General features: G+C 38.3%; 1 protein-coding gene across 1 annotated transcript in view; it reads left to right on the top strand.

The window, feature by feature from the left end:
• Positions 1-23,632, top strand: part of adcy5 (adenylate cyclase 5) — an 81,110-nt gene extending 57,478 nt beyond the window's left edge. The window contains exons 9-21 of the mRNA XM_039818318.1: positions 4,694-4,716; positions 8,817-8,976; positions 10,086-10,183; positions 11,657-11,744; positions 13,100-13,216; positions 13,357-13,515; positions 14,444-14,628; positions 14,749-14,769; positions 15,198-15,330; positions 16,016-16,279; positions 16,859-17,063; positions 17,436-17,560; positions 21,124-23,632. Coding sequence (XP_039674252.1) covers positions 4,694-4,716; positions 8,817-8,976; positions 10,086-10,183; positions 11,657-11,744; positions 13,100-13,216; positions 13,357-13,515; positions 14,444-14,628; positions 14,749-14,769; positions 15,198-15,330; positions 16,016-16,279; positions 16,859-17,063; positions 17,436-17,560; positions 21,124-21,252 — 1,707 coding nt within the window. The 3' untranslated portion in view covers positions 21,253-23,632. The remainder of the gene's footprint in view (positions 1-4,693; positions 4,717-8,816; positions 8,977-10,085; positions 10,184-11,656; positions 11,745-13,099; positions 13,217-13,356; positions 13,516-14,443; positions 14,629-14,748; positions 14,770-15,197; positions 15,331-16,015; positions 16,280-16,858; positions 17,064-17,435; positions 17,561-21,123) is intronic.
• The last annotated feature ends 1,799 nt before the right edge of the window (positions 23,633-25,431 follow it).

Here is a 25,431-nt window from a genome sequence, read left to right as displayed (position 1 = left end):
TTGTAGAGCTGCTATTATGCTTGTCGGTATTATTAGAGTGCCACAGCCAGGTGACTCCCCTGCCAATAATATCTTATCTCAGCCCTCATTTGGTGATGAAGCCAACACATAGTTAATACCCATAATCCTTTGATCTGCAGTCCTGATAAGCAGCGGCAATGGCCCTTCATGGCACACTCCACCTCTCATACATCATCTCGGCTCCGAGAGGCTCTCAGGGGCACTCAGAGAGACAACAGCAACATGTAGGCGACCGCGATGAAGCGATAACCACATCTTGTTGGTCCACTGCTGTCAGTGGAGCAGGGAGGGGGGAAAAAGACCCCCATCCTTTACACTTTACCCTCTCCTGGGATAAAAAGCTTGAAATGTAGCAGCAGCAGAGTGATCCATACTGAGATTCATTTTTATTTATGTGCTGTAGCGCTCTCTCTCTCTCTCTCTCTCTCTCTCTCTCTCTCTCTCTCTCTCTCTCTCTCTCTCTCTCTCTCTCTCTCTCTCTCTCTCTCAGCTGAGCCGACCCTGCAAACAGAGAATCACTCAGTGAATGGATGCACACACACACACACACACACACACACACACACACACACACACACACAGTCAAGCAGGGGCACATCCACTCATAAACACACATGGTCCAGTAATAATAACCACGTTTCCTCTCACTCATCGTCCCGTTGTTGTTGGTCGAGTAATGATGATGCGTCAAGCAGACATCCTCTAAAATAACCAATTAGGGAGTGAGTCAGCTGAATCCGTCTGCGTCTTGACAGGAAGTGTCCCTTGTCTGGGTAGATCTGTCCCAAAAACAAACACAAGAGATAAAAGAGTGAAGAAGATATAAAAAACACACAAGGTCAACCGAAATTTAGAAAGTGCATATTAAAGGGTTATTATATAAAAAAGACAGAGGATACAGAGAACAGAGGATTGTGTTTTGTTTATTCTTAGATCATCAGTCCACCTACCTCTCTCAATGAATCTATTATGGGACAGAATGTGAGATAGGCCACATGCACAGTTCTGTGTACGTTTTATTTTTTCATTGCAAAAGTCCTGTTTACAGCAGTTTACAGAAATGATTGAAATGAAAATGTGTGCAAGATTTGAAAGTTTTAAAATGAACTAAATTAAAGCACATGTTAAAGGGGAAATAATCATGGGGGGGACTTAATTTTGTGAAAACAACTACAAATTTAAAGTAAACAAAGCCTGTGTTGCAATCTGAGACCATGGAGTTTGAAAGATGTGGGCATTTACTAGAGAGGGAATTGCATTATGGGAAGCATAGGATCCAACAGGATCCAACAGACTGAAAATCAGGATATCTCGGACTCTACTGCAAGTTTAATTTTTCTTTTTTATCTGTCTCTTGCAAGTTCCCCAACTTTATGGAAGTGCAATACTAAATAACTGAAGTACCCCTTAATGATTGGTGACAGAACTACATTTGTGACTTGATCATTTATGAGAGTAATTGTTTGTTTAGGAGGGATGCACTTACTATTTTTATTAAGTCTAGCTCATCATGGAAAGGTTGAACACACTTCTTGTAAGTCGCTTTGGACAAAAGTGTCTACCAAATGAGTGCAATGTAATGTTAGGAGTACTATAACATGCATCCTGTATAAAGCTGATATTAATCTTACAATCAACCAGGCAGAGCATGCATACATTTCAGATTGTGCATTTGATAGGTAATGCAAATGTGAGGAGGATAAAGTACAGCCAAGGGGAGTCATCTTAACTTTAACTTGTGCTCAATTGATCCAAGATACAAAATACAACAACAGGAAGACTGCTGTGACATGCATAATCAATATTATAACATTTTCACTCGCTGTATGACCGTTAAATACTGCATCATTACTTAAAAACTCGTTTTACTTACGTGTCATTCCCTGCTTTTATTCCAGAGGTCAGGTGCATATTCTGCTTCTCTTGCCTCAGTTTCCACCTAGAGTTTTTTTTTATTTGTTTTATGATTATTAGTTTGTATATTTGTATGTGACCCACAGGTAGAGGCTCTGTAGCAGCCCCATTGTTCTGTTCGTCATTAGCAACAGCCAATGACTGAGCAAACAAAGAAAAAAGATTCCAATATGATTTACACTTGATCTTTTTGACAGTAAAAGCAGGAACACTACAGCTGAGACTGCTCAGCATTAAAAAAAACTGTCGTCCATGATGAGTACATACAATTAATGGTCCCATCATCATGTCAGCGGCTATGGTTTTTTTTTCTTCGTTTACCTTATATCAGACAAGATTGTCACCAAAGTGTCTGTGTGTTCTTTACGCCCTGACTTACAGAGGCCTTTCAAAGTCTGCAGAAACATTAACGCTTCTGACATTAACTTTATTTGCCTCATTCAGCCTTTGTTCTTCCTCAGCCTCGATTCTCCTCCTGCCTATCACTCTTTCCCTCTCTATGTCTGTTCTGCTAATTAATCACCCGGCAAGCTCTGAAGATAAAACATGTTGTAGCGAGTGAAGAGTCAAAGACACACAGTAGTGAGAGAGAATTTGTGTAGAAATGGGAGGTAGGGAGGGGTGTCATGGATGGATATTCTCTATTGTTCAATCTATCTATCCAGACACAGATACTGAGCAGTGGACTGTGAATGACTTATGAGGCATCCACAAGTTTACACATGCACGTTCCTTTACTTCTGTTTATTCAACTGTTGAAAAGATGAGAGGAAAGAGTGAAACAAGCCATTTTTAAAGCAAAAAAGCCAAATATTTGATGGTTCCAGCTTCTCAGCTGTAATAAGTGCATGCTTTTCTGTGTCATACATGATAGCACCTGAATATCTTTGGGTTTTGGACTGTTGGTCAGACAAAACAAGAAATTTGAAGACGTCATCCTTTTATTCTGAAAAACAGTGATGTTTTTCACGTTTTTCTGAAATGTTTATAGAAACATTATTTATTGATTCAAAACAAGTTATCCACAGATTAATCAATAATCAAAATAATTGCTAGTTACAGTCTTTGCATGTAGAGCCAGCTGTGCTCCCTCAGCATTGACGTTGATGTGTTTATCCAGAAGAGGGAGCTAGAGAAACGCATTAGCTCACTTCATGGTAAAACATTTCGATGTGGACATGGATGGATTACTGAATGGGCCTACTGGGAACTGGCCCCGGGGTGCAAGGGGTCAGGAGCCCCCAGAGCCTCTGTATGAAGGTAACTTCTGTTGATGGAAAGTCCCAGAGTAGGATGTATGAGCATTTATGTGTTACCAATGTTTGAATGCAGACACTGAGTGACAGCAATTGATGATTATTAAATTGTAATCATTGGATCACATATTAATAAATCAGAAAAATGCCAAAAGATTATAAAAACCTACACTGAGAATAATGTGCTAAATAGACTTCAGCACTAATGTCTGTGCAGAAATACTCAACTAAGTTTGTTGTTTTTTTCTTTTCTGTCCGACTATGAACTTTGATGCTTTTCACTCTTACTCAAGTGCATTTTGGGAAAAGAAAAGGTGAAAACTAGAAACTCATCCTTTTTCTCTGCTCAACACTGTAACCTCTATTTTCCATCTCCTTCCTATTTCACTTGTTTTATCCCTTTATCTGATCTCAAGAACGAGAAAACTTCACAGTATTTGTTTCCTGCTGTGCAGAGCTGACAATGGGTGAGATAAGAATAGAGCGGTGCCAATCTTCAGCCCAGTTTGAGGCAAATATCTTTCAGTTTTAGCAGACACCTGCTTGATTGCTTTTTCTGCTCACTTGCTTCCAGCCACAGGGAACCTTTCCCTCCATACCTCCCTGTTTTATTTCATTTTCTCAGACTAGTTAATTAAGTCATCAGACTTCCAAGAACAGTTATTTTCAAAATCATAGTGCCAGCATTGCATTTAACAATTATTATTGAATTGAACAAGCTGATGTGCAATCAGAGGTATGATTGGTGGCCTGAAGCTCCTCAACTCAGTTTTTAATTAAAAAAAATTATATTTAGCTAAAATTATACACCTGGACATATTTTTTTGCTACAAATTGTAGCACTTGTTTAATAGAAGAAAACTAAATGTTGTTGTATAATCATATATTAATGTGTTATTCAAATAAAACAAATGTATGTACTGTAGCTATACAATTCATCTACAAGCTTAAATTGAATTTCTAATGTTTTTAACAGTTTGGCTGCGGCTAGCGCTGTGGAGCTAGGTCTGGCAATTCAAGATTGGCTGTGGCTAACAGTTATCTTTTCATATCGATTAATCTGTCTTGTATTGATTATTACTAATAATCGTTATTGTTGAAAAATTTCCAGAGCCTAAAGTGATCTTCGAATCATTTGTTTTGTCCTTACAACAGTCAAAGACCCAAAGGTATTTAATTTACAAATATATAAAACAGAAAAACAGTTAACCCTCATATTTGAGAAACTGGGAAGAAATGTTTGGCATTTTTGTTTTATAAGTGACTTACTCGATTTAATATTTTTTTTTATATTCTGTCAATCAAGATTTCTGTCAAGATTTCTTGCACATTTGCCAGTTTTGTTATTGTTAATTCAGGGTAAAGTAAACAAAAAAAAACTGGGTCAAATCTGGTTAAAAACAGTTAAAAAATAAAGTTCCCAGTTGCTGTCAAACTGTTTTCATCTCCAGCTAATTCATTTTAATGTTGTGCTCTTTTCTGTTCTCTTCTCTGTCTTGCAGGGCTTTGAAGATCCAAAAGACAAGTGAGTAGTGACTGTATCTCAACAATATTGTTTCTTCCCTCTCATCCTGCTCGGTGTTGTCTCTTTTTGTCTGAATGAATCTGGACTTATGATCAGCATCTTAAAAAAAAGAACTGAGAAAAAAGAATCATGGGCTACTTTGAAATCAATAACAAACTTGAGCCCTGAAAGGAACTAACACTGTTTGAGTCACAGGACATATATGGCTGTCTCTAACCTTAATCAGGAGATCCATATTAGATCAGATTACACTAGGATTATTTAATGTGTATGAGCCACGGGGTCTGATGATACCTCTTTTTATTTTGTTGTGAGCTTACTTTGTTAACTCGCATACACTCAGTGGTCACGAAATGTTATGAGAGACTTAATGTTATTCATGGCGTATGCAAACACCCGATTTGCTTACAAGCATAAACAAAGCCCAGATGGAAAAATTAAATCGTTATGCTCCTGGTTACTATGGAATGCTATAAGGCCTGTACTCTACAAAAAGCACCTGCAGTGTTCTTTCTTTAAAAGTCTTGCAGACATGTTGATACACACACTAAAAGAAAATGTCTTTCTTTCCTGATAAAAGTGCAGCAGAGATGGTTAAGCCCTTTCAGAAGTTGGGGCTGCGATTGTATAAGCTCACTTGATATACATACATTTATTAAACACAGCATGGAAATACAGAGGGTAGACAAAATATCATAAACACTTCTTTTTTATTTTTTTTAGATACATTTTTTATTATTTTTATAATTTTGAACATACAAACACAATTGAACAAGATCAAAAACCCTCTCCCACCCTCTGCAGTCTCGAGGAAACCAAAAACAAACAAACGGGTAAAAACAGAAACAGAGATCACACCTTGCCCCAGTCCCTCTCCTCTAACTCCTGCGATGCTGAGGTCACCAGGACGATACTTGTGCTGCCGCGTTTCTCCACAGATCTATAGTCGATGACTTGGCTTTGTTAATCCTTGCTGTAGAGAGCTCAAGCATAACTATGTCTAGAAAATACACCAACCACTGTTTTATACAAAGCGAGTCGGGGGGGAGCCAGCGCTGAGCTATCATCTTCTTGGTCGCGGTTGAGCCGGCTAGCCAAACTTTCTTCTGTCTCCCAAGCAGGTGTAATTTAGAGTCGTCATTAAGTAACAAAACAATCGGGTCAGTATGATTTCGACATCCTATCACATCAGATATTATTGATGTTGTTTTATTCCAAAACTCATGCACCTGTTCACACTCCCAGACCATGTGCAGGAAGGTTCCAGTTTGTTCAGGTTGGCAGAACATACAATAGTGAGTAGGAATGCCTTTAGAGATGTATCTCTAATATCCTAAACACTTGATGAAAAGGGACTCTTTTGGGACGAAGCTCCTGAAAATTTTTATTTTCTTAATAAGCTTGTTACGAAGTGAGAAGTGGGCCTATATAGACACACAATTTTCAAATTTAGAACAGTTTTAGATATTGTGGTTTAATCTTAATAAAAATACATAAGGATCCTTTTTTCTGTTTGGGAGAAATATGATTAGAAACCAAGGTTTTAGTTGCAAATACTAATAAATGTACAGTATTTCATTTGAGCTTCACTTAGCAGTATTCATCAGTTAGTTTAAACTTGAGATCACTTTGTTAATGCTGCTTTGTTGTCATGATTTCTGACACTATTAGTGTTGACAAATTAAGTAATTTTGCAACTTTTGTGAGCGATGTAACCTAACATTTGGGCATTAAGTAATTTAGACTCTTTGGAATGCTGTAAAGGGGACCACCACTTAAATTTAGAATTCCAATATTTATTATATATTTCCATGGCTTAGGGAAGTTCAATCAATGTTTGTGAACATGAGCTTCTCACTTTCAAAGCCAGAAACCAGAGAAGTAAGTCTCAAACTTGTGATGTAATCAGGTATAAAGTCTGGAGCTGCTCCATAGACAAATAATCCCACAGAATGTTTGTCTTCTTTTTTAGACCCAAATGAGCTTTATTCTATTGTAGTGTTCTTAGTTCTGAAACAGAAAATGTACCCATATACTCATACTCATGCGTTTTAGCTGCTAACTGCTGCTGACCCACCTGTCTAGCAGTGTTTGTTATTGTGATAAAGTTCTTTCAGAGATTAACTTCCTCTTTAGAAAGTGTATAATATGATGCAATAGCTGTCTCATCCCAAATATAAAGACAGAAGGAGAAGTTTAGCCCAAAGGCTGTCAGTGATCAAAGAACTGCAGTTATTTATAAAGACGTTGTCCTCCCAAACGGTTCTGTATCTGTGAGTTTGTTCTGACATGACACTGAGCTGGAGCGTCCACGCTGACAGCCTCTGCTCCGAGCTACAGCACAGATCGTGCTTCTTATGCAGACTGACAGCTTTTTGGATTTGAGAGGAAGTGTGTGCTGTGTTTTTATCATGCTCTGCTAGAAAGCAACAATATCACAGCATAGTTTGGAAATCTGTCTGTACAACTGCTTGGTCTGGTGCAGTCAGCAGTTACAAATCTAGTCCATTTATTAGGATTTTATGAGTGATTAGACTCAGGAAATCATCTCTGGCCAGTATCATACCCTGAATGTTAACCATGACTTTAGGCAGATAATTCATGAGTGGAAAAAAAAGCCCCTTTAGTGGCTAAAGAAATCTTCTTTGCCACTACATTTAGGCCTTAATTGCCAAGGATTTAGACTTTATTTAGGGGTGCCCCTATTCAATAGTTTAGTGGTTAAGACGCCAACTGTGAACTGCAATGTTACTGGTTCGAGTCTGACCAGGGAGTTTTGTTGCATCTCTAACTCTCTCATTTCCTGCCGGCTGAAAAAGGCTTTGCTTTTTTTCTACATTTAACAGTAGCTGCAGCACGACCGAGTCCAAGACAAATCCCCCCCCCCCAAAAGTGCATCTTATCTGAACCAATATGACAACACTTTTAAAGATCCCCTCATGCATGTTTTGAGACATATAAAAGTACTCTGCTTTAAATAATAATTGTGTCTGTTATGTTTTTTTTTCTTTTTCTTTTTACAAAAAAGTTAAATTACCTTGTTCAGAACCAGAATTCTTAGAATTACCTCTCCCTCTGTGAAAAATCCAGAATCTATGAATATGCAAATATTGTTAAAGCAGCTTAGTCGATATTTTTACAATAACAATGTATCAAATGACGATGTGACAATGTTATGTTATTTTATTTCTGTCGTTTTCATTTTATACAACATTTTATACAACTCTAATACACATAGAAATAATAAATAATGCAAACAACACAACACAATACAACAAAAATAAGTCACTATTTTTTAAGTAGTGACAAAGCAAGTTTATGTTGACCGAAAAGGTGTAGACTGAAGCCTTAACTTATTATACAAAACAATGTGTAAGAGGCCATAGTAAACCTACAAAAAGCAAAAGAAACTTTCCTGCTTTAGTAGATTAATGTGGAAACAGCATTCTCGTGTCAAACTCTGCACATTTATTATTCTACACAATTAATGTCAAACATCCAAGGGAGGTGACAATTGGCAATACACAAGACCCATCCAACATAAATCTCATTCTCATGACTGTACATCACATGCATTCTCTATATGCTGGCACATTCAATCACCCACCTTTCTCACTGGTGGCTTCCCATCAACAACAATTTTTTTTGAGGAAATTAAACGGCAACAGCATCACACACACTACTGTAATCACCGTGATCACTGTAGCACGACATCTTCATCCGCTGATTAGCGCTTGTCAACAAGGCCAGAGAATTTCCATCAATGTAAGTGACACTTTGGACATTCTGTGATTGGTACTCAATGAACCGTCTCATCACAGTCTTTTGGGACTGAGGGGAGTGGTGGTGTTTTTAGGTCAATTGCTCCTTTTCACTTTACCTATGATTAGCTAAATGTTACTGCACCTCAGCGTCGGTTGTTAGGGTGACCATTCAACAATTACAGATGATTTGCAGTTGTTCCTACTTTGTAAAAAAAATTGAATTAGCTGCTCGGTTGCAGGTTTTTCTAAAAAGACCCTGAGTAGAAAATGTTTAGCTGCAGTGAAATCTGATGCCTGAGATTTAAATGTCATCTGGTCTCATCTTGTGTCATTCAGGAATTTCATTTTCAGAAATGCACAAGAGAACCTAAACCCAGAGGATGAGGTGGACGAGTTCTTGGGCCGCGCCATCGACGCACGCAGCATCGACCGCCTGCGCTCCGAACATGTCAAGAAGTTCTTGCTCACCTTCAGAGAGCATGACCTGGAGAAAAAGGTAAGGACGTCCACACAAAAATAGTGACACACACTGCCAATATAGCAGCAAATAATTGGCCGTGACAAGCAATCTTCCCTGTGCAAAAAGCTTTTCTCCTGCTTGCTCTTTTCTGTCCCTTGAGGAAGTCAGTCAAAGCAAAGTCTAACAGAGAAAGGGAGGAACTGGGGTTTAAAGGGGGAAGACGGCTACTTAAGGGAAAAGGAAGTGAACTGCTTCAGACAGTGAAGGACAGGCTGAGAAGAAAGGTTAGAACTCAGGTAGTTGCAAAAGAGTTCTGGGAAACAGGACAGAAGTAGAGTCCTCTTTTTTCAATCATTTTTTTCCTCTAATGGAAAGGAAGTGAAGACTTAGAGCAGATCAGAAGGACTTCTTTTTTTAAACCTCCACCTTGCTGTGGATGAAATCATCTCATCCTTCAGTACCTGGACTCATATGCAGCCTCTTCATCCTATAGATAGGTAGATCGATAGCGTACTTGTTTTTTCAAGTACAAAGCCATATTAGTTTAGGAATACAGTCCAAAACATTACAAGAAAAGCCAAATGTCAAGTCTCACAGCAATCAAGTCCATGTCAAGTCAAGCGTAAAGACCTCATTTTCGTGAATTATTTCTGACTTAAGTGCAAGTTACAAGTATGAGTACAGCGCCACTACTGTACATGCAGTAGGTGATATGAGGGGGGATTGTCGTCCCCCTTGTTAGCAAAATTACCAAAATGCATGCCACATTGTTAACCTGCCATCCCCCTCTCTGTCCCCTAGTCGCACAGACAGTCCAAGGGCAGAGGGGTTGTTTAGTTGATAGTCTAGTCTGCCTGACTCATTAATCCTTTATCTGACTGAGGTTGAGTTAGAATATATGGCCTCGACCATGGCTCTGGAATGTCAGAAGCCTAAGGTGGCTGTGTATTGATAAATCAATGGCGCTGTCCATGGTGCTGAAGTAGCAGAGACATTTATAAATGTGACTTTTTCTCTTCTTTTTGGGTTAATTGATTTTTTTAAATCTTTTTTATTGTTCGATTTCAGAGGGACAGAACGGAAGAAAATTGTATTGTCAGTGTTAAAATGAACTTTCATTCTCCTCCTCTTGTTCCCTCCTGCAGTACTCCAAACAGGTGGACTCCAGGTTCGGGGCTTACGTGGCCTGCGCCTCCCTCGTCTTTCTCTTCATCTGCCTCATCCAGATCATCATTGTGCCATCGTGAGTCAACACTTTGAAATACAACACAGAAGACTTCAGACTAAATTCTTCATCCTCTCACTGAAATATGCCCCCATTATGACTCACATTTCTATGATTTTAAAATGGGGTGACAGTAATTTGGCTCCTCACAGACACTTGTGTCATTACTGACATTTTAACTGCCAGCCCAACAGAGACGGATGCTGAAATCATCCGTGTGTCCTCTTTATGCTAGCACTAGCATCCACTATTATCCTAAAAGATAGGAAATGAGAACTTGTAACAATCCCAATTAAATCTTAAATGATAAATGGTAGAGTCTGGGTGTTTGTGTAGCAGATTGGTAAAATGTACATTAAATATCGCACAGGAAATATTTTAAATTACAGGACAATTTTTCATTTACATAGAAAGTGAGTGTAGCAGGTGAGACTGAAGGTTGAGGAGATGAATAGGCTGTATGGCTAATATATGTGTATATATATATGTGTATATGTGTATGTATGTATATATATGTATATGTGTATGTATGTGTATATATATATATATATGTGTGTGTGTATATATATATGTGTGTGTATATATATATATGTGTGTATATATATATATATATGTGTGTATATATATATATGTGTGTATATATATATATATATATGTGTATATATATATATATGTGTGTATATATATATGTATTATTATATATTAGTAGTAGTTATACATCCTTTTATGAACAATGTCCAATTGGAAAGTGCTATGGCTTATGTTGAATGAGATTCTCTTTAACACGTCAGCTGTGGCCAATTTGTCGTTCAGTGTATGCCTTTAATCTTTGTAGCTTAACAAATCCTGCACATAGCTTTAGTCCTTACAGTATCAATAGCACGTTCTTATTTATAAAAGAGAATATCAACTTAAAATCTGTGTAATTGCAGCTGAGCAGCAGCCAGATTCAAAGAGCTCTTCTAGATTTTTGTGTTGAGGCGAAACCCTCCTCTCATTTTCACGCTGCCCATCTCTCAGTATTGATCTTCTTTAGCCTGTCTCTTTATTAACCTTTCTCCTTGATCCTTTCATCTCACCACTCCCCTCTCCTCCTTTATTTCTGTCATTACCTCTTAGAGTCCCTTCTTCCTGGTCTCCTCACCACCTCCTCGCTTTCATTGTCTTATCTGTTTCCCTTAATCATTTTCACCGTATTCATACGTCCTCTCCTCTGTTTACCTTGGTCTCCTTTGCTATTATCATTACCTGTCACACACACACACACACACACACACACACACACACACACACACACACACGCAATGCCTACTTCATAATATTTACATTGACACAAGGTCAAAGACAATAAAGAGAAGCAGATGCTGCTGCCCACAGTATTACCTTCGAAACCGCAAAACACAGACCGTGTATTAGAGAAACAAACCGTGAACCATAAAAATGCAGCTAGAATCATCATATGAATATAATGACATAATGTGTCACCTGCAGCTCCAGTCTGATGATCGGTTTCTTCGTCACTGGTTTCATTATCCTGACGGCTGTCATGTTCGTCTCAACTGTGTACTGCTGTTTTGGGGTGAGTATTCTCTGCTTGTGATGAATGAAATCAGCAAATAAACTTGACTCCTTGTGCAGATATTTTCTCAAGTGATAAAAGATAGGATAGATTTTTTTTTTACAAGGATGCAGTTTTGTAGAATATCTCAATATCTCAAATGTCAGCAAAGAACAGAGAAGGGCTTGTTCTTATTTCTTTATATGGAACTTCAATATCAGACATCACAGAGACAAATCTGTTACATCTTTTATCAGGCAGTGGTTTGATGCTGTACTCGCTATTCATTCCAGATGTCAGTGATCATTTAAACATAATCTGCTCTTGACCTCATAGCAAGTTCTTTCAGATAAGAGTTTTTAACTAAATTCCTTAATGCAAAGTGCAGATGTCACCATTTGTGATTTCAAAATACACCTCGAATAACCCTCTCTCAAAAGAACAGAGCTCATTTTGGATGTAGGCTTTTTGTTTCCCTGTTGGTGTGTGTCTATAGTATCAACTGATCGATCCACTGTGGGCCTGTGTTGAGATTATGCTTCTGGTATTTGGGGTTTTCGTGACAAGTTGTTCATTACAGAGCTATTCAGTTCACACCAGTTCTTGCTTCAAGGGTGCGGTCACATTGGCGTGAGGCTCTGAGAACACTTGTCTCCCATTCACTTCAATCGAAGGTGGTATGACCTGACAAATTTAAGAATGCGTTTCCTATTTTAAAACGTGATAAGATGTTTTATGGAAGCATTTCATAAGGACAACCTGGTGTAGTGAGGTGACATTTTTATTTACAAGTAACACATTTCAAAAAACAGCATACAGCCTGATAATCCAGAACTCAGTGAAAACAAGAATGTCTGCTATAGTAGAAGCTACAACTTAACAGGTTGTATGTGATGGGATTGAGGCAGCATTAAAATAATGTCCTATTTATGTTTTGTTGTATTGTGTTATGTTCAGAGGATGATTTAAGGAATAGTTTTTTTGTTTTTGTTATGTTCTGTTTGTAGGCTTTAGGAGAGAAGACATGATGTACGTGATGTTTATGGTGTTTGCGCAGTAATAAATGTTCTTTTGTTTCACTACTTCACCTAATTAGTGCCTTATCAGCCAGTGTGTTGTCACTGGGTACTGTGTTTTGTCCACATGAGATTAAAAATCAATCAGTCAGCTAGTCAATCTTTGTTCTACTGATCGTATAGAGAGGATTTTTGATGTCTTCTCATTGGATATTGGTGTTGTGACTGATGGTAACTCAGAAAGTGACATGCAGAACTGCAGTGTGTATTTAGGGATGTATTTATTCAGTGGCTTCAGATAAAAATGAGCCCATCACTCACTCTCTCGGTCGCTCTGTCTGTTTTTCCCGTGCTTCCCAGCTCTTCCCAATCCCTCTGCAGACTCTTTCTAAGAGGATAGTCCAGTCCAGACTGAACAGCACTCTGGTGGGCGTCTTCACCATCATCGTCGTCTTTGTTTCTGCTTTCATCAATATTGTAAGTTCAACAGAATGCCAAAAAAGAGTAACAACTTTCTTCTCATGAAATCATTTTTTAAAGCACTGAGCATTTTTGAAATCTCAAAAAACAACTAACTCTCCTCTGCTGTGTATTTACTGACCTTTGACCTCGTTCAGTTCACCTGCAGCAGCCTCGACCTGCGGACCTGCATCTGGGAAGAGCTTAACGTCAGTCTGACCACTGTGAACGCCTGCCATGCTCACCTCCTCAACTACAGCCTGGACACACAACAGAGCCCCTGTGGAGACGATGGCCTCATCTGCAGCTTACCTGAGGTACAGGTGTGCCGTGTGTGTGTGTGTGTGTGTGTGTGTGTGTGTTTCAGTGTCAAAATACCTACTAGGTATATATTGTTTTAAAGCAAAATAACCTAGTTTATTCTATGGTAAGCTAATTTAAAGGGGTGCAATGAACATATGCAAGTAAGAGTGAGGAGGCAAATGAAGCCAACCAGATTACAGGAGTTGGTGGAAACTGAGGCTTTTAAGGTTCAACTCAGATGAGCAACGTATTTGTCTGAAGCAGGTAAGCCAATTCATTTTTAAGCATTTCTGCAAGAAATCACAATTATATGTTTGTGACTAACTGTGTTGGTCAAATATATCTGTTAAAAATGTTCAGGGCAGCCTTGTTAACCAAAGAAGACTTTAGTGCTGCTGCAAGTCTATTACAGAAGCATAAAATGCCATCAGAACAGAATAAGAACATTTATATACATACATATACATTATTTCATCATGCCAAAATATGCTGCAGTCTAATTAATAGGTAAAATGAGGCAAACTGTTATTTTTCTTTTGTCTGAACATCAGACGAAAAACAACACTGTGGCTGTAAAGTAACACCTCAAGTACCTTATTGCTTTTTGCACAATACGTCATTGCAATAAAAGGGACAAGAAAAGTGAAGCACTTTGTAATTGTATATTTTAAGATGTCAATGCTTCAGACGAGTGAATTGTGAACAGTAGCAGAGCAATTGGATGCTAAGTGAGGGTAATAATTGCAGGTAGAAGTGTTAACATTTGGCTTGCACATTAATGTTTAAATTAACTAATTGGTCAGAATTGTGGGTTCATGGGGTGTTTTATAATACCTCTGGATGTGACTCATTCAATCAGAACCGTGTATTACAGAATATAAAGCTTGACTACCAAACATAAAAGAAAATGTACCTTTCCCTCTCTCCATCTCTCTCCCTCAGTACTTCTCGTCCTGTGTGCTGCTGAGCCTGCTGGCCTGCTCCGTCTTCTTGCAGATCAGCAGCATCGGTAAACTCTTCCTCATGCTCTTTATCGAGCTGATCTACCTCCTCGTCATGGAGGTGCCCAAAGTGAGCCTCTTCGACAACCAGGACTTGCTGGTGATGGCCAACGCTGTCAACATTGTGTGAGTCATTACTGCTGCGTGTGTGTGTGTGTGTGTTGTTACGCTTGTAGTGTTTAAATCTTTGGTGTGTACAGATGTTCTAACCGCTGATTGGTTCTTCTCTGTTCCTCCCCCTCACAGCGAGCACATTAATGGAACAAGGTGAGACTGATGGCAACTTCTATTACCACAGAGACCCAAAGCATCACCTCTGTCATCTGTTTAAGCTAACAGCATCATTATCACTGTGCTGGCAGAAATGTAACTATAATGACCCGCTGGCAACAGATGCTAACGCTAATGAGCCAAGATTTAAAGGGCAGCTTGTTATTGTGCCACAGTGTTCCTGCAAAGTACATATTTACACCCATACAGGATAACTTAACACCTGAATGTTTGATGAGTTGGTAGTTCATTACTTAGCATAAGACATCTGATAACATTGTATTGTGTGTGTGTGTGTGTGTGTGTGTGTGTGTGTGTGTGTGTGTGTGTGTGTGTGTGTGTGTGTGTGTGTGTGTGTGTGTGTGTGTGTGTGTGTGTGTGTGTGTGTGTGTGTGTGTGTGTGTGCATGCATGCTGAAACTCTAGCTGTGTGGTGGACTCCAAGGTTCCTCTGAAGATCATGACCCCGGTGGTCATCACTGTCTTCGTTCTCGCCCTGTACCTTCACGCCCAGCAGGTAGAGTCCACAGCCAGGCTCGACTTCCTCTGGAAGCTGCAGGTCAGTGTGTGTGTGTGTGTGTGTGTGTGTGTGTGTGTGTGTGTGTGTGTGTGTGTGTTTTCAAAGCCTTTCAGGCCTACAGGGGCAGAGTGTTTGATACTCAAATTATTTGAAGGAAGATTTCTGAAGGGTTGTACCGGGGTTCTTTGACATCTCATGGAGGTGCCAAAGCAGGTTGAGCTGCCTGTGGTTGGTTGTCTAGTCAAGGGTACAATTAAGTTATTTATCTGAAAAACTTTGAGCTGCTGGAGGGGTCTTTATTTTCCAGCTCACTGATGTCACTGATGGTTAGTAGTCTTAGTCTAAGAGTCTACAGCCACACTTTAGGAGGAGGATACAAGTTTAAGTGGTGAATTGAATGTAAATATTGGCCAGAGGGTGGTGTCAGGGTAACCATGAATAGAGATAACAGTGTCAGTAGTAGGAATTGCAGCACCCTCATTGACAGTACAACTCATAATCATATCCTCTGGATTATTTTGTTCCAATCCATCTCTAAGATGTCAAGATATTTCATTGGATAATTGAGCTGCCGGTAGTCCTGCATGAAAATTCATGACGTTCATCCTCTATGGACAATGAATATATGTATCAAAATTTCATAGCAATCTGTCCATTAGTAGTTGAGATATTTCACTCAACAGTATTTTTTTCCTGTCTAATTTCTGTACTGAACCCCCTACAGGCCACAGAGGAGAAGGAGGAGATGGAGGAGCTTCAGGCTTATAACCGCCGTCTACTCCACAACATCCTGCCCAAAGATGTGGCCGCTCACTTCCTGCAGCGCGAGCGGCGCAACGACGAGCTCTACTACCAGTCGTGTGAGTGCGTGGCTGTCATGTTCGCCTCCATCAGCAACTTCTCAGAGTTCTACGTGGAGCTGGAGGGCAACAACGAGGGAGTGGAGTGTCTGCGGCTGCTCAACGAGATCATCGCTGACTTTGATGAGGTGAGATGTGAACACATCCAGCTGAAAGCTGTCTGCGTGTGTGAGTGAGGATGTAAATCTGTGGCCTCTGTTGTGGGGATCTACTGTTGTCAGTGGTGCTTTATGAGACTGTAGTTCCCAGTAAAATAAGGGGTCTGTTGGTTTCTGTCTGGTTTAGAGACACTGTATGCATGCATTTGGAGTCATGTTTGTTACCACCTGATACATTTTAAGTCCAATATTCACTCTCCTTTCATGTCTAGTTTGGTCTCCACCGACCAGGAAAATAGCATTCTCTTTATGCTAAATGCTCCACTTTGTTCACCAGCTAGTCTCCATCCTTTCTGCAGTTTCAACATTAGATAATATGAATGTACTCTAGGAATGAAACTCTAGGACTATTAAAAAACTTTGCTACTGATAAATTACAGAGGAAATTAAATATTAAAATGAGCTTTGTTAGACTTAGAACTCAAATAATACTGTTATCAACTTAAAATTGGATATAAATAAATGTATAACTTTATAACATTTTAACACATTTAACATTATCTTTATAACATTTCACTAAAATTGTATTTTATATGATTGATGGATTAGATCATCAGTGAGGACCAATTCCGTCAGCTGGAGAAGATCAAGACCATCGGCTCTACCTACATGGCGGCCTCCGGCCTCAACGACTCCACATACGATAAGGTCGGGCGCTCGCACATCCGAGCCTTGGCTGACTATGCGATGAGGCTGATGGACCAAATGAAATACATCAATGAACACTCCTTTAACAACTTCAAGATGCAAATAGGTGAGCTGCAGAAAATAAAAAAAGGGTGCTACTGTTGCTCAGGGATTTTGTACATCTGACAGGGAAACTGTTATTGACTGGAACTCAAATGATGGCAACTGTTACTCTCAGAAGATTAATTAAGTTAAGAGTTACATTTCCAAACTGGTGTACAGTATGTTTATTTTGTGAGAGAAAAGCTCTAAAGGAACCTGACACAATAGTTTAGTAAAAAACGCTGAATAAATTAGGGACGCCCTGGTAGCTCACCTGGTTGAGCGTGCACTCCATGTACCAAGGCTCAGTCCTTACCGCACATGCAAGTCCAGCTGGTTTAGTAGTAATTAAGTACTTTGTTTCGTCTTTTTTTTCCCCATTTGTTTCATTTCGTAGGTCTCAACATTGGCCCTGTGGTTGCCGGGGTGATCGGGGCCAGGAAGCCTCAGTACGACATCTGGGGGAACACAGTGAACGTGGCGAGTCGCATGGACAGCACAGGTGTACCAGAGAGGATCCAGGTGAAGTGAAGTGTGACACTGCACGGCCAAAATATTCTCTGAACATGCCATTTGAGAGCTGTAAAATAAAACGGAGTGTCTATTTGCACCCCCGGTACGAATAGCCTCGGCCACACAGCTGAGCTATTTACACCCTGTGACGTAACAACAAAAACTCGTTGCTCGCGTGCACCGAAATCATGGCGGACGTTCATCTTCCATGACCGCAGAAACTGGCAATGTTTTGTCTCTAAAGTTTATAACAATTGAATTTCTAGCGGAAAATGGATACTACAGTTGCGCTTTCTGTCTTCAGTGAAAGCATACAACTGTTAGTTTGTTAGGTAGTACCATAGTAGCCTACTTATGTTTTATACAGTATGGTTACCTAGCAACCAGATAAGGTATTAATAGAACACATAGCTGTGTGCACCGGCGGGGTACAAATAGCATTCATTTCTAATTGCACCAGAGTACAAATAGCATACACTGCTAATTGTACCAGGGGTGCAAATAGCCTCACCCAAAATAAAATTTAGCTTTTCCCAAAATAAGTAATTTAGATGATTTTAGAATAGACAGTTAGATAATGTTACTTTACAATTGAAATCCTGTCACTTAAATTAGTAAAGATAGTAGTCAACCGTTCTCCCAGAGCCATGAGCTTGGTGACAGTAAACAAGTCCTGCCACCTATCAAACCAATCCTTAACAACTGTCCCTGAAAGTTAAACTTTATTAGTCATAAAAATGGCATTCTCTCTATATTAATTGTCATATCCTTTTTTGTCTGAAACAAATCAAAAACATTAAAAACAATTGGTACAAACTCAGTCCTTAGACAGAAGATTAACTCAGTTTAGGAAAAGAAATAAAAAAAAACTAAAACTAAAATGACTCAATAAAGCAGCATTTGCAGAGCTCATCACTGTTGTTAGTTTTGTTTTGCCATCTTGGATTTAGCTCCAAGCTATCCTGGTCAAAAATGAGAAATTCATCTGATGTGCATAAGCTCTGCAAAAACTGCCCTTCAGACATGGCTGACGGCTGGATTTAGAAAAAAGGTTTATTCAAGATAATGAAAAATGTTAATTAAAAATGGCCATATTGGTTTTGCTCTATCAGATGTGAAATCATTAAAGCTCAATAACTCTTTGAACGCAGATGGAACCGTTTAATTTCATCTCACCCGTCTCCACTGCACCTTCTGAAAACCATTTACGCAGGTGCAAATATGCACCACTGCTTCCTAATGAACATGAAAGTGACAAAGCAACAGCACACTACGATTGTGACTGTGATTGAATCCTTTTGTGGACGTTAATATTCGGTATTCACATACAGACAAGCCGAAAAAAAGACATACAGTATGTAATTTATGTTTGTCAGCCATGCAGAATGACAGATGAAGCATAAATAAAAATATACTGTATTATATATTTATAACTTGCACTGTATTTTTTTTTTTACTTTGTAGGCGAAAAAAAGGGACAAATATGATTAAGATGAAACACTTATAGTTTATTCCTCACATTTCTTTCTGCCTTGTTAGTGTACTGTATAACCAGTAAAAAAAACTGTAAAACTAATATTTCAAGTGATTACCACTAAAGACTTAGTGGCATTTCTATTAGCACCTGTGTCCGTTTCTTTCCTGAATTTGGGTTTCTGGCAGGTTTACATTTTGGTGAATTGAGAAAAACAATGGGTCAGACTTGTAGCTCAATTTGTGGTAGTGAAAAAGGACACTATGTATTTAACATATAGACAACACAGTAAGCGTTGATTTGGTGATTTGCAGGAAAAAAAAAAAGTTTCCCAGACACCAAGGTTACATATAACAAATGTTCCAACAGCCTTTCAGGGACCATATTTCAAAGTATACTGCCTCTGCTTCACACATTTTGTCATTTTAATGCAGTTGAAGCAATGGTTTTATAAGTAAATCACCAAATAAATGCAGATGGGAGTTATTAGGTGCTAAACAAAGACAAACTAGAAAATGCATTTCCTGCAAAATGCTTGTGAAAGCTGAAAGGCTAATGGCATAATTGCGTAAGAAGAAGGTGAAGTAGTAAGAATAGTTGGAAAAATGGGAATGGTTTTAATTAGTATGAATTTAATATTAAAATGTTTAATAATACCAATAATATATAACAAAAGTGGAATTTTTTTAAAGTAAAAAAAAATAGAAACAAGTTATAGTATAGTATGTCGAAAAAAGTTTAAAAAAAAGTTAGTATTGCATGTTGAAAAAAAGTCACGAAAAAAAATTCATAGTATGTCGAAAAAACAAAAGAAAGTCATACTATAGTAGGTCGAAAAAAGTCATAGTGTAGTATGTCAAAAAAGTAAAAAAAAGTCATAGTATAGTATTTCTAAAAAAAGTAAAAAAAAGTCATAGTATAGTATGTCGGAAAAAGTTGTAAGTCATAGTACAGTATAGTATGTCGAAAAATGTCATAGTATGTCGAAAAAAGTAAAAAAGTCATAGTATAGTATGTTGAGTAGTCACAAAAAAGTTATAGTATGTTGAAAAAAGCCACGGAAAAAATCATAGTATAGTATGTCGAAAAAAGCCATATTATAGTATGTTGAAATAATTTTAAAAAGTCATTGTATAGTATGTTGAAATAATTTAAAAAATTCATTGTATGTATGTTGAAAACATTGAAAAAGTCATTGTATAGTTTGTCTAAAAAAGTCATAGTATAGTATGTTGAAAAAATAGAAAAAATTCATAGTATAGTATATCGGAAAAGGTTTTTTAAAAAGTCATAGTATTGCATATAGAAAAAAAGTCACGAAAAAATCATACTGTAGTATGTTGAAAAAAGGTGATAGTATAGTATGTCCAAAAAAGTCCCTAAAGAAAAGTCATAGTATAGGATTTCAAAAATGTTTAAAAAAAAGTAATTGCATAGTATGTTGAAAAAAAGTCCCAAAAAAGTCATAGTATAGCATGTCGAAAGCAGTTAAAAAAAGTCATAGTATAGTATGTCAAAAAATTTAAAAAAGTCATAGTATGTTGAAAGAAGTAAAACAAAAAGTATAGAATGTCGAAAAAATTGAAAAAAGTCATACTATAGTATGTCGAAAAAAGTAAAAAGAAAGTCATAGTCTAGTATGTCGAATCAGAAGTCATAAAAAGTCATAGTATGTCGAAAAAAGTGATCAAAAAAAGAAGTCATAGTATGATTAGTTGCTAACTTGCTATTGCTAGTTGAAGTATTGCTGCCCGCTATGCCACCGTGACACTAACAGAAAATGTGATTTAAAAAAAAAGTCTTAGTATAGAGTGTCGAAAATCGTCATTAAAAAGTCATTGTATATCATGTTTAAAGAAGTAGTGGTCGCCTGGGTAGCTTATTTGGTAGAGTGCATACCCAGATAAAGAGATTTATTCCTCGGTGCAGAGGTCCCGGGTTCAATTCCAACCAAAAATAGTCGTATATGGAAAAAGTCACCAAATAAAGCATGCTGAATCAGCATTCACACAAATAATAATAAATGCACAGAGAAGTGGTTAATATGAACTACAAATATGCCCTTCCACTCACTGTCCCTTCCTCCCTCTGTCCTCAGGTGACTGCAGACATGTACCAGGTACTGAGCTCCTATAACTACACACTGGAATACAGAGGTTTGGTCACAGTCAAAGGCAAAGGAGAGATGATGACCTATTTTCTCACCAGTGGACCGCCAAGCAGTTAACCTCAACTAAATGACGAATAGACACACCAGGGTAGGCGCCTTAACTCCGCCTCTGAAATAAGGAGCAGGCTCATGGACCTCTGATAGCTTACGGCGGACTGAGACTGACTGAAGCGTCCCTTCTCACGGCGCCATTCCTTTCTTATACCTACTGAGGCCACAACGGGGATGGATGAGAAAATGCATCCCAAAGCTCAGCCTGCCGAGGAGACTATGAGTGAGAAAGGCCCAGCTAGCCTGAATCTGCCATTGAGACCAAAGATGTCCAATCAGTGCATAAAGACAGATGTTGCCAGCTGTGTGAGTCTAGGTCCTAAAGGAAGAATGTTCTCGAAGAAATTTTATTTGCTTCAATCCGCCAGATTCTTAAAGGCTTTTGGGACAAACCTGCAGCAGGACATGACCTACATGCCACTTCCTTTCTTTCTTTCTGCCTTTCTCCTGCTGAAGTGTATATGTACATGTAAAACACAGACAGTTTTATGTGTATATGTATATGATTTTATGTACTGTATGTCAAACACATTTTGTCCATGTTGTCGTGGTATAGATCCAAATCTCTCAAGTAAGGACACTCAGCCAGCACCGCAGCACTATCCGTCCTTGAATATCTGATCACGTCAGCAACAGCCTGACGGAGGAGTCGCAGTTAAGTTGTGTCTTATCGGTGAAGAGTGCGTCTCACAAGCAAAAATGTCCCTCAGAGACAAAATAGAGAGAAAACGCTCCACAGTGTTTACAGAAAGCTCCTCGTCAGACGTATAGAGTTACAAACTCACACTACAGTATCAACAGCATATACACAGACAAAACACAAAGGATGTCACTGAAGAGCTTTTTCTTATCTTCGACATTTTGTATTTTGACTTCAGAACACCAAACCGTATCAGATATTTTAAGATTCTATATTTTGTACATTAATATATTAGAGAGCTATCTATAAACACCAATGTGTATTCAGATGTACATACTGTATCACTCTCATGTTGGGATTTCAGAAGTCCTCGCTTGTTGTTGCCTAGTCTTAGCGTGGCGCCACAACTAATGTACCATTTAGCTTCAGCAGATCCACGCTCCTGAATGCCTGTTTTTCTCGCTCTTTTCACCCAATTGAGCATGACCGATCTGCAGGAAGTTAACCGCTTGCTAATAAGAATGCGTTACTGATTATTTTAGTCAAACCGAGTGGGTGCGCACTTTTAACGACTGACTAGAGGACGTGAATGCAAACCTGTCTTTTTGCACTCCAGTGCTTTCAGCCGTCCACCGCTTTCTGCAACGCTCCACAACCGCTTCTTGCTTGCTCAATCAGATGGTACGACCCAATGAATGTCCAATGATCTCCGATGAGGCCTTTAATATGAACTCTATACTGACGACGGTGATGATGCTCATCCTGTGGACAGGGACAGACAAGCCCATGTGGAAATGTGCCCTTTTATCTGCCTTTTTTTTTTCTTTTTCTTTTTTTTATCAGAGCAGTTTCTTCAGTATTACGGCGTTATTCAACATGTCATCAAACAAACGGTCTTTAACCTTCTGGTTTCATTGATTTAAGTGATTTCTTATTATTGTATGTTATGTTATCACCAACACTACAGCTGGTTCTGTTTGTCTTGGCAGAGTACAGTAATCAGTAAATGTCCGGACAATGTCAAGTTTTTACTTGAGAATATTGAGGATAGGATATAGAAAATTTGAGATGGAAACGATAAGGTTAACACAATTCCATATTTTAATTTGTCAAAAAAAACGTATGAAAAAAACAACAACAAAATCATCAGTGTTGGAAAGCATTAAGAGATTGACTGACTTCCCTACTCTGATGCTACACACTGTGCCCTCAGCCCCGAGCCTATTTGTTCCTTGTGAAAGCATATACCTTTAAAACCCTGTAAACACTGTCGTTTAGCACGTTACAGGAGCAAATAAAGCATTTGTTAGGACTATTTGTGTATTTAATACACATTTGGTGCACTATGTTAGTTGACTCAAAATGAACTACAGTAAATGGAGCTTTGACTGTGCCACTGGAATAAGTATAGACTTTTACAGTGTTTAATTAGAATCCATTAATACATTGATAATAAATCTGAATTAAAATAAGGCTAAATGAAGTCTTGAGTAAATAAAAAATAATGAAAAAGATAATTAAACATTAAAAGATAATTCAATATTAAAAATATAATTAAAACCCACAGGGCAACTGCTGGAGCTCTGATTGGCCTGCTGCAATGTGTTGGCAGGACTCTGGCCAATCAGAGCTCCTGCTGCTGCTCTGTGGGTTAGACTTCAAATGTGTTTTTAGGTGACACTGCACAGGACTTTAAATTAATGCCAAAATGGAAACAAATGTATAAATGGAATTGCAAACGTTCAATTCAAGAGGATTTTTTAAATAATTTCATGGTTCCATTTAAAAGATGAAATCATCATTTGTTGATTTAAAGTCAGAATTAGGAATTTGCAAATTTAAACTTTGTTTTACCTAGTTCTATAATTCACAATTGAAATGCAAATATAATTAAACAAGTTATAATAGCTTTTTAAAATTGATGAACAATGGATGATGATCTTATCTATGATAAGATATATCAGGGTTTTACTACACAGGCAACACTTGTTAGTATGATCAATTCATTGATGATTTTGGTCTTTTCATGGGATAAATGAAAATATATATTGCCACCTTTAAATTGCTTTTAGTTTCCTGTTTGAAAAGAAAAAGAGAAACTTAGTCCATGTGTTTGCTGCTTTGAGCCCGTAGAAAGAAATGAACCTTGCACTGGTCTACTTGGGTGATTTCTGTTTTGTTTATGTAGTGTAGTGCTGGAACCATTATCTTCAAACACCACTACTACAACTTTAACTTTCATGCCATTTGACTCTGTGAACCCCTTTTTCTACTGTTTATTGTGCAGAAATGTGCCATTAGAAAACACAAGAGGTTGGAGAGAAGGCATGGATCAGAGATGAGGAGGATGAAGCTATGAGGTGCCTGAGTGGATTCTTTTTTTAGGTTTAAAGAGTAGGAGAAGCTCACCTCCTCTTAATTTCTACAGCGGAGGATCCTCATGATGATAACATGACAAGATGAGGCAGCGTCTGTGACAAAAAACAGAGGCAAAACCGTGGTTTGTTTTTGTTGTCATGCAAAACACTATGCTCTTTTTTTTTTTTTTTACAGTCCAATAAACTGCTGAGATGTTTTACAGGTACTACATCATTTCTTCTGGATACTTTTCTGCTTAGTCTGCCTGTGTTGTCAGCTCAATTAATGGATTTAGATGAATTACTGTTTAATTTGTGCATGCTGCTGTCTCAGCATAATCTTATAGTAGCAAAGCTAAAGGTTTTGCATAAAAGCTAGTATTTTATCAAATGCAAAAGTTCATGGCCAAAAGTATGTGGACATCCTGAGGTTTGGGCCCTTGGATCGAATTCAGGGAAATCTTTATGCTGCAGCACAAAGGGATCTGTTAGACCATGTTGTTCTTCCAACTTTATTGCAACTGTTTAGGAAAGACCTTTTCCTGTTTCAACATGACATTGCCTCTGTGCTCAAAGCCAGGTCCAAAATGAAATAGTTTTATATACTTAACAAACCCATATGCATGTAAAGCTCAGATGTCCACATACTTTTGGCCGTATAGAATCTATAGTGGAAGTAAAATGCTTTAAGTGAGAAACTATCCCCCTTTTAAAGCTGTCTAATGCACCAGTGTTTAAAACCCCTCAGCTGGCATTGTGCTGAACTCTTGGATTCTTTAACATGTTCACATGACTCACCAACAGGTGGCAGCAGCACTACATCACTTGGTTTGGACATGGGGTCCTTTGTCTTCTTCATCATGATTACTGTTTATATATGATGAAAGAGAGGGAAGCAAAAATGCTAATCTGCTGATTAGCACCCTGAGTGTTACTCCATCCATTACAGCTTTAATATCTTTATTTATATAGAAGTCAAATCATTGGTCATGACATTAGGAATTAGGAATGAATAAGGGTCTTGGTTAATAGCTAATTCAATAACTTGTAATATTTGCTGGACGGTAATTTAAATTAAATTCTCTCCATTTAAATAGAGCATCTTAAGATAAAGGATTTCAGGAATGGTCTATAATGGGGTAAACAGCTGCTGTACTGCAGCCAGTAACCACAGTACAGGCTTTTCTC

Source organism: Perca fluviatilis, chromosome 12, assembly GCF_010015445.1.
Source record: "Perca fluviatilis chromosome 12, GENO_Pfluv_1.0, whole genome shotgun sequence".
NCBI lineage: Eukaryota > Metazoa > Chordata > Actinopteri > Perciformes > Percidae > Perca > Perca fluviatilis.
This window is presented reverse-complemented; position numbering and strand designations above follow the sequence as displayed.